At 33.9% G+C, this 10,408-nt stretch overlaps 1 protein-coding gene across 1 annotated transcript; it reads right to left on the bottom strand.

Moving 5' to 3' along the window:
• Positions 1 to 1,021: 1,021 nt before the first annotated feature.
• On the bottom strand, positions 1,022 to 2,130 carry LOC146885698 (uncharacterized). The gene is made up of 2 exons (XM_085675054.1): positions 1,914 to 2,130; positions 1,022 to 1,689 (listed from the first exon to the last, which is right to left on the bottom strand). The coding sequence occupies exons 1-2, from the start codon at positions 2,128 to 2,130 to the stop codon at positions 1,022 to 1,024; spliced, it is 885 nt and encodes a 294-aa protein (XP_085531180.1).
• Between the last annotated feature and the right edge of the window lie 8,278 nt (positions 2,131 to 10,408).

The following is a 10,408-nucleotide window of genomic DNA, read 5'->3' as shown; positions in this document are numbered from 1 at the left end:
ACAAGGCAGAGGCGTTAGTCACGCCGAAAGGCATCACTACGTACTCGTAGTGCCCATATCTGGATCTGAAAGCGGTCTTTTGCACATCATCATACTTAACTCTAATTTGATGGTACCCCAATCTCAGGTCGATTTTAGAAAACACCGCAGCACCGTGCAACTGATCCATCAAGTCATCTATCCTTGGTAGAGGATATTTATTCTTAATGGTTAGCTTGTTGAGTTGCCTATAATCCACACAAAGCCTAGAGTTGCCATCCTTTTTCTTGACCAATAACACTGGCGCTCCCCAAGGTGACATGCTGGGTTTGATGAACTGTTTCTCTAGCAGCTCCTCAATCTGTTTCTCCAGCAGCTCCTCAATTTGTTTCTTCAACTCTGCTAGCTCAACAAAAGCCATCCTATAGGGTGCTATTGATACTGGTCCTGCTCTAGGCACTAGATCAATAGAGAACTCTATCTCCCTGGAAGGGGGTAAGCCAGACACATTATCAGGAAAAACATATGAGAATTCCCTTACCACTAGCGTCTCGTGGTGTCCATCTCCATTCTCAACAAATAGTTGAGACAAAATTAAGAAACATCGAGATCCCTCCTTGATGGCTTGATCCACCTGCTGTGAGGACAACAACATATCTTCATCCTCTGAGCTGGGAAACAACACCTTCTTCTCATTACAATCAATGAGAATGTGATTAGCATATAGGTAATCCATTCCCAAGATCACATCTAGTCCTTCCAGAGGTAAACAAATAACCCTATACTTGCATCCCTCAACCTCGATCAAACATCTAACACACAAAGTCGAGGTTCTGACCAACCCAAAAGCAGGCGTGGACACCATCAGATCATACTGAAGTTCCCTCACCGGAAGACCCAACTCTACCACTATAGACTCCGACACAAAAGAGTGTGTCACTCCCGAATCGTATAAAACATGCAAGCACCTACCAATAATCACACAAGATCCGATGATAAGGTTACCTGATCTGTCTGCCTTTATACCCGTCATGGCGTACACTCAGCCAATTGCTTGGGGCTTTGCACTCCCCCGTGTCTGCTGTGGTTGGGACTGTGCCGGAGGCCTCGGCACTACACTCCTACCAATGGGACAATCTCTGAGAAAGTGGCCCTCTTGGCCACTTCTGTGACATGTTTGCCTGCCGCCAAGCTGAGAGCAAGCACTCCTCATGTGGGGCCCTTCACAATGAAAACACTGCGACCTGTGAGAGTGATGCTGATGAGACTGGGGTGAGAATTTCTTGGACCCTTGAGGCTGAGGTCTAGAGTAGGGTTTCCTCCTATCATCTGGTCGGCTCATGGACCTAGATGGTCCTACCACCTTCTGCTGAGGCCGCTGTTGAGCTTCAATTTCAGCTTTTAACTTCTCCATTACCCTTGCTTTCTCCACCAAGGCAGGGAATTCCTTGATAGAGAGCGGAGCCACCATAAGTTTGAGATCACCTCTCAACCCATTCTCAAACTTCCTACATTGCCAATCCTCAACCATCCTCAATGTGTGGAATCTGCCCAAGTGCTTGAACTTTTCAGCATACTCTGATACTGACATCTCTCCTTGCATCAATTGCAAGAACTCCACCTCTTTGGCGTATCTCACACTGTCTGGGAAGTACTCAGCATAAAACTTCTTCTTGAACAACTCCCAAGTGATAGGTTCCCTGCTGTCTTCTAGTGGACAGCCTCTCCAGCAAGCAAATACTCAAAATATGCCAGCCTATTCTCTGCTGGGCATCTCTTAGCATCATAAATCTGCTCCATACCCCTCATCCACTGATCTGCCTCATCCGAGGTTGTTTTGCCATCGAAGCGGGATGGATGATGTTGAAGAAAATCCTCTAAACTCCACTCTTGTACTCGAGGTGGTGGAGCCTAGGAAGATCTAGTCGTAGAACGATTCTCCCCTAACTGTTGCAGGGCTTCCAAATGCCTCTGTTGAGTCACCTCCGTTGCGAGCCTAGCAGACTTTATCTGCTGCAAGGCTAAGTTGTGCTGATTCACCATGTTAGCATTCTGCTGCTTCATGGCTGCTAACATCGCCTTAATTGTCCCCACCAAGTGAGAACTATCCGGGTTAGGAAGAGGAGGAGGAGGAGGAGGCCTAGGTGCCATAGCTCTGACCACACAAAGAGAGAACCATTAGTCTAGCTAACAAATACCACAACTACACCAAAACACTATGAGAAACACACAAAAAAAACTAAGCAAGCTCACACCTACAGACCCTAAAGGAACTACTGCTCTGATACAAAAAATGTAACACCCCATTTAATAGTTTTCACGCTATCAAATAAAACATTATATGATGATCAAACATAGCAGATAGTAGGAATAACAGTCATATATATATATATATATATATATATATATATATATATATTATGATCAAACATAACAGATAGTAGGAATAACAATGATTTATATATATATATATATATATGAGTATATATAGCTGGTACAGTCATCCAAAATAACCATATAAATCCCTGGTGACAAGTGTAGATATATAAGAAGATGGTCTAAACTACATGTCTCAAGACTCCGCAATATTTGGCCCAAAAACTATCACAACATTCAAGCAAAAGATCAACTCATGCTCAAAAGAGGGGTGTCATCATCTGGATTCGGCTCTGCTCACACCAACCGTAGGTGATCATTGCAAAGGAGAACACACAAAGACAAGCAAACATAAACAAGAAGGGTAAGCTAACTGAAATAAGAGAAAGTAATACAGTTCGCAATATAAATATCATTCATAACACATAACTCAATTGTATAATTCTAGACTCGATATCCGGATTGTGTAAGCGACATTGGAGCTCTTGGTGGCTTGCACCTGTAACGGTTCCCAGACTCTGCAGAGTTTGGACACAAAGGGTTATCACCCGACCGTTCACAGGGTAAGTCCCCTTCGCGTCTAGAATTTGATCAAGTCCAAAGACTAGGACCTCCTGCTACTCCTCACGACATAATCCATTCTGCTCTATCTGAGCGTGAATGATTATTGGACTTTCAGGATACCAACCAATACGGATTCCTCACGTCCTTAGACACACTAACAAGTTCACCTGAATTTTGAAATTCTATTCCAACCACAACTCCTCATAATTCATATTCATCCAATTTCATCACACAATACATTAATAATGACATTCCAAGCATATAAGAGACTAATTGCACAAAACCACATTAGAACATATAATCTCACTCTTTAAAACAGAAACTGAAGTACCCCACTGCAGTGGCTCTCGCTCAAGTTAGACAATCTAGCCTAGGCGAGAGGCCATCTCGCTTAGGCGAGTCGGTCTTGCCTGAGCGAAGCTCTAACAGTGGCAAAAATTAAAAACTAGGCGAACTGTCGTTCAGGCTAAGCTGGTTCGCTTAGACGAGAGTATCTCTCGCTTAAGCGACCTCAGCTCGCCTAGGCGAGACTTCGTGTAGGAACAGGGGTTGGTTTTCTGGTGTTTTCGCTTAGGCGAGAACCACCCGCCTAGGCAAAAATACCAGATTACTCCACTGTACCCACATGCAGGAGCACTGAATCCATGGCAAACAACAATCAAGCAACCACACATGCGTTTCAAATATCAATTTAGCACACAAAGCTTCAATCAAACTCATCAAACATGATTCACGTGTTTAAATGAGAAGAATTTTGGTTATCTTCCCTTACCTCTAGAATTCATTCACTAACAACAATCTTTTTCAACAGTAGGCACCTCAAAAGCACAACCTAAGAAGCTGAAATATAGATTCACAAGGTGAGAATATGATCCTAGTCCGATTTAGCATGGATAGAGTTCCAAAATTCGAAATTGAAGGGAATTGGGGAGCTGAAGTTAATTTACATGGAAAAGGAGGAGATTTAATTATGGGAGAAGCTTCTGCCCTTGGTTCAAGTTCGTTTACTACTGCAGAATTGGGGAAGGAATTAGATTGGCAACCCAATTACTAGCTTAGAGAGAGAGAGCAGAGGAAACAGAAATGGTGAAAAGACTGGAGTGGATGTGAGTTGGTCTATGAGAGTGGCAGTAGAGTATAGAGAGGATGAAAAGGAAAGAAGAAAAGAAAAGAGAAAAGGAAGTAGGGTCTCACACAACAACATATGAAAGTTTAGGTAAAACACTATATCTCTCTCTTAGACCTTGATAACGGTCTTGAAATCACTTAAAGAAAGCTTCTACAAATGGTTATTAGCTCAATAATAACTTACTCTAATAGTGAAAATGATTTTAGAAGTGTAACTTAAAAAAATCATGTCAAAAAGTGTTTAGAATATATATAATCATGTAACTTAACAATATTTAATCAATAAAAACTTTCTATCAACGAGATAGGTTAAAATAACATTCTAATAGCAATTTGAAAGATCAAACTATTCAAAGAAAAACTTAAATCCAATCCTAATAAACACAACATTCGACAAATTTAAGTCTTCAATATATTAAGAAGCTTTAAGAAATAGTTGGATTCATCAAGACTATCTTAGCTCGAACAACAGCAACATAAATTACTAATAATATTCTATATATAATATTTATTTGAAAAGTAAAAAAATGGAACTTAGGTACATACACTATTACAATTTATTTCTATTTCTTTTTTTTTTCAAAATTTTTATGAAAATCCGTATAAAGGAATTTCATACTAATTTCACGAGTTTTGCAAAACTCCATATTTGTTAGAAAAATCTTACTAAATATAATATTTAAATATATAAAAATATACACAATTTTTATTTATCTAAATAAGTTTTTAAATAATAATTCTAAAATAAATTTAATTTATCATTAATTATTTAATAAAAATATCTAACCAACTCATACCACCTAAAGGCAGAATGTATAGATTGATTTGTGCTTTTACAAGAAATTAGTTTAAAAATATGTCAATTTGATTGGTACACATTGAGTGTCAAGACTATTAATTTTTAATTCATGAAACCAAAATAAAAGAAAACAAATAATGCTCCAAAATAATTTAGACGAGTTAGAAGAATGAGACATTTTTAATGACAACAACACTATTTAATCCTTTATCAATTCACAAGTTAGATTTGTCAAGCAATACAATAACACTATGTACTATAAGATTCCTAACGTAAGTCATAGTGCACCAGTGCTAGCCCCTGTTCTTTTCAAATTTTGTTTTGCTTTGTTTTAATTAATAGATAGTGATGGCTTCCTTTTTTTCCTCTTTTTGATATAATGTTTGGAAAAAGTGCTAAAAGAGATATAATCAATTGGTATTAATAGTTGGTGATACATTATCTTTTTTTTATTCCATGAGTTGAAAAGATGAATATAAAATAAATGATTAAAATATAATAAAACAATTTATTTGGACATTGATCACAATTATTGGTGGTTCTCTTCCTTCTTGATACGGTTCAACTTTTACTGGATCCGATGTTAACAATCTTATGAATAATGATTTGTTTGAATATATACTACTTTAAATACCAATTCATAAATTATTTTTTTTATAATTAAAATATTTGTAATTAATATAAAACACATCTTTAAATATCAATTTATAATAAAAATTATGTAGTTACTAATTTAGAAACTAATTATAATTTTTTGAAATTATTTTAATTATCGATAAATTTCAAGTTATAATTTAATATTTAAATTGATCATTATTAATTATTTTATTATTAAAATTGATTATTATTTAAGGATTTTCTTATAATGATATTTTTATTATTATTTTGAGAAAAATAAATTATATGATAGGTTAAATATTTTCATTTGTTAATCGACATAACTATTCTAATTAAAATTTCATTTACCATCTCATATTATGCATTTATTTCTTGTACATTTCTTAGTTAACTTAAATGTTAAAATGTATGTGATAGCACAAACTAGTCGCCTTAATATTAAATAAAAGAAAAAAGCATCTCCAAAGTTAAAGAGAAAAAGAAAGACGTATTAGTTATATAGAAGAAAGATACTTTTTTTTAAGATCTTGTAAAAATTGGTATGGACTTTTGTAAGAATATTTTTCTATATAGTTCTCTGAATTATTTTTTTTAAATTATCTAAAAGCCAATGAAAAAAGTTATTTTACTTTGTTAAAAAGTATTTATAGAAAAAGTTGTTTTCAAACATATCCAATAATAATGACCTAGGAGGATTTCTATGGTGAAAATCAAAGACACAAAATCTTGAATGTAAATGACATTATTATTGGATAAACAAAACTGGAAAAAGTGCTTTTAGTAAATATGTTTATTAATCAAAGATCTAAGAGAAGGTAATCTTCTCCAAATTATCTTAAAGAAAAAGTTGGTGAACAAATAATAGAAAACATCATAAATGACCATAAAGCATAAATGGAATGCTTGTTCTGACTATAATGGACCCTTTAGTCGAGTTGTAGTTGGCTTTATGTTTATGACTGTATGTGGTCGTCTTTGACCTAACAAGCAGATTGGTTATTAGACCAGATCGTATGTGGTTTGTCTTTGATTTTGCAGGAGGATTGATCATTTCACCAGACTGTGGATCCTTGACCATGGAAAATATCTTGAGCACTTTGAATTATTGACTTGAACAGGATATGATGCCGCTTATCTAACCAAGCTTTGTTCTGTGACTTAGGCAGACTTTGTGCGTGTTGTCGACTTTCAATAATAACAACTTAATACATATATATAATTATATATTATAAAGTTAATAAACAATTTTTTCTATCATCTCTTATTAATATTTTAGTAAGATTTATAATTAAATTATTAATATTTTATTAAAATTTAATTTTGAATTCATTAAAACATTATTTGATATACTTAATTAAAATTTATAATTTAGTATATTTAATATTTGATTTAGTATATTTATAACTGAAAAATATTGAATTGCAACCAATCAATAATTAATTATATTAGTTACTTAGCGAAGTTTTAGTTAGAGGTGACTAGAATTAGAGATGACAAAAATAAATCCGTCCCCGTGAGTATTGTCCGAACCCGTCCCCGTTTTGACAGGAAATCCCCAACTTTTTCAATTGGGTATGGCGATGTGTATGAGGATGTACATATTCCCGCCATAATACCCGTCCCCATTTAAATTATTAAAATATTCATCATTAATTAAGTAATCATATATATATATATATATATTTACTATTATTTATTTCTTCTAATTATTTGGTTTGTCATGAAACCCATTCGCATCTCCATCATATTTTTTTATCTTTTCATAACATTTATGTAATTGTGTTATGTCAATTAAAAAAAAAATTATATCCCACATTCGAATATTTTTATTATTTTTTAATATTTTTATTTATTGTATATTTTCCTTTCATATGAGAAAGTTTAATACTCTCAATTTAAGTTTTAATAGCACAAACCTTTCGTTTACTAGGTAATATAAAAAAAAATTCTTTACTTATTCTTATTAGTTTTTGTTTCATTTGAAGAATTCTTTTGTTTTGCTAAAATATTTTTTGTTATTTCTCAACCATTGAGTATATATGTTGATATTTGAAAAGTTTTCTTAGATCTCTAAGATATTTTTCATCTTATCATATCCTTAATTATACATTTGTTCTTATTTGCGCGATTTCTTTTAATAGTCTCTCAATTTGTTTCTAAACATTTGTTAATTTTTTAATATTTTTATTTGTTTTTTATTTTCATTATGTAGAATACTATTTCAATATATTTTATCTAATTATTTTTTATTTTCTAACTCATTATCAATCATATTGCAATTTTTTCACTATAATTGTATAAATAACTTTTATTTCTGCAATATAAAAGTTTAATGTAATTGTCATAAATATTTTTTTATCACCATCCAACATAATTGAAGTTCAAAAGATACAAGATCTATGTTAAAATTTTATTATTATGATTATTATTTATTCTTTGTATCATTTTGATCAAGTGATGTATTATAACTTTTATTAGTGTATAAAAAAAAGATTCATTAGAATTTAAAAGATTGAAGTAAACAAGCATTTAAAATATATTTTAATTTGAATATTTGTTTTCCTTTTATATTTTTTAAAAATTATTTTTAAATTTTATCAACTAGGTTTCATTAATGTTTGCAAATTTAATAAATGTGTTGGTTCTCATTAAATTTTATTTGGTATTATAATCTAAAATGTAAATAATTATAATTTATTTTAAAATTTTATTATGATTATTATTTGTTCTTTGTATCATTTTGATCAAATGATGTATTATAATTTTTATTAGTGTATAAAAAAGAGATTCATTTGAATGTAAAAGATTGAAGTAAGCAAACATTTAAAATATATTTTAATTTGAATATTTGTTTTCCTTTTATATTTTCTAAAAAATATTTTTAAATTTTAAAGTGTAAAAAATTATAATTTATTTTAAAGTATTTGATATCGAAGAAACACACAACCATCCTTCTAATATTGAATATTTGATAATATTATGTTTCCTTTACAATAATTTTTTATTATTTTATAAAAATTAATTAAAATTAATATTTAAGTAGTAAGAAAACGAATATGGGTATGGGTACGAGATTATACCTGTTACTCGGTGGGGATAGGGATGAGACAAAAGTTTGATACTCATTGGGTTTGGGTATGGAGATGAGGATGAGGATGGATTATTTCTACGGGGATGGGTATGGGATAGTGAAACGCGTCCCTCCTCGTCCCTTTGCCATCCCTAACCAGAATACAGGTAAGTTAGATTACTTTGATGTCTTGACAAATATTATTGAATTAAGTTACTCTAATGGAAATAATGTTATTTTATTTTAATATGATTGGTGGGATATGGATTCTAAGGGAGAGGATAAAAAGAAGATAAATATGGATTTATTCTTATTAGTAGTAAGTATAAATCGAGGACTAATGAGTCATATGTCTTAGCTAACTAAGTTCAAATAGTGTATTATGTTAAAGATACCAAAGACCCAAATTGACTTGTAGTAGTGAAAACAATGCCTCAAAATTGGTATGATATGCTAGAGCCACAAATCAAGGAATACAACGTGCTTAACCCCTATCCCGAGCCACAACTCAAGGGATACGTTTCGGGCCACAACTCGAGGAACACCAGCAATCCCACCTTTAAAGCAATCACCAAAAGCCTTGTAGACCACTATATAAAATCAACAACTCCAAGCTGCAGCAGTAAAATTGCCCGGCGGGGGACACGTGTCGCCAGGCACTGCCAGCTCCCAAATCGCCTGGCGGGTGTCGCGTACCGCCAGGCACCCAGCGCCTCATATTCAACCTCGCTGCAGGCATCGCCTGGCGTAAAGGTCCCCACCGCCAGGCGCACCCGACCCAGTAACCCTCTATTTGATAGGCCATCGCCTGGTGGAACCACTCGCGCCGCCAGGCACCTACAGTCCAGTGCTCTTTGTTTCCACGGTTATCGCCTGGCGGACTCCCGCTCTCACCAGGCATTGTATCAGTACAGCAGTGTCTTCTGGTTTATGTTCTCTAACTCAGATTTTCTAGTACTATTATACTTCTGACACCAATTGTAAAACTTACCAAATTATCATACCATATCATTTCTTAAGAGTTCAGCTAGTAAATAATATATTCCAACCACTTAAATTCCCAATTCCAACAGTCCCATTCTAAAACTTTATTATGAGCAATACTTGAAACCCCAAGCTAACAGGAGTGCTAATACCAATTAAGATATTTTGTTCATTACTCTAAGCAGTAACCATTCTCTGATTAATAGCTTGCTCTCATTTTACCCTTTCCAAGGCTACATACATGCTAAACCCAATGCATCATCCCATGCCCCTATCTTATTAACTTCTTGTACTCACTATGACAATCAACTCAACCCCGTCAAAATCATACCATCTGATTAACCCATATTTAAGCCTCCTCCCAGGGTATTGACAATTTTGGTGTTCTAATATTCACATATACCTAACCCAACATACTTGACGACAATTTGAGTAGAAGACAACTCATGACCTCTTGACTTCCACGACCCCAATTCCATCATATTGAACTACTTCTTTCTAGAATAACTACCCAGACCCTCAACATTCGTTTCATCAACACTGTGTTATAACCTTTGCGTCGACGCCTAGCGACAAGCCTCGTGCCGCCAGGCGGTGCATACCATCTGGGCATTTCCAGATTCTTTCCCAGCACCCCTAACTCCACTAACCTTCCTTCTTTGCGAATATCCATCAGTCTCCGCTCAGATTAAATCACAATCAGAACAACTCAAACTTAAACATATTGATCAGTTATTCCCACTGCAATTTCACAGTATCCATTTTCGAATCATAACTAATGATATCCTAACATTTAACCCTAGAGCTCATGTACATTGTTCCATCAATTTACGACTTCAATCACACTATAAATCAATAAAACAAATGCTATATCATCCCTTAACATTTAC

This window comes from Vigna unguiculata, chromosome 6 (genome assembly GCF_037176805.1).
Source record: "Vigna unguiculata cultivar grain cowpea cultivar isolate G323 ecotype 2 chromosome 6, ASM3717680v1, whole genome shotgun sequence".
Classification (NCBI taxonomy): domain Eukaryota; kingdom Viridiplantae; phylum Streptophyta; class Magnoliopsida; order Fabales; family Fabaceae; genus Vigna; species Vigna unguiculata.
Note: the sequence above shows the minus strand (reverse complement) of the source record. Positions and strands in the feature narration are given on the sequence as shown.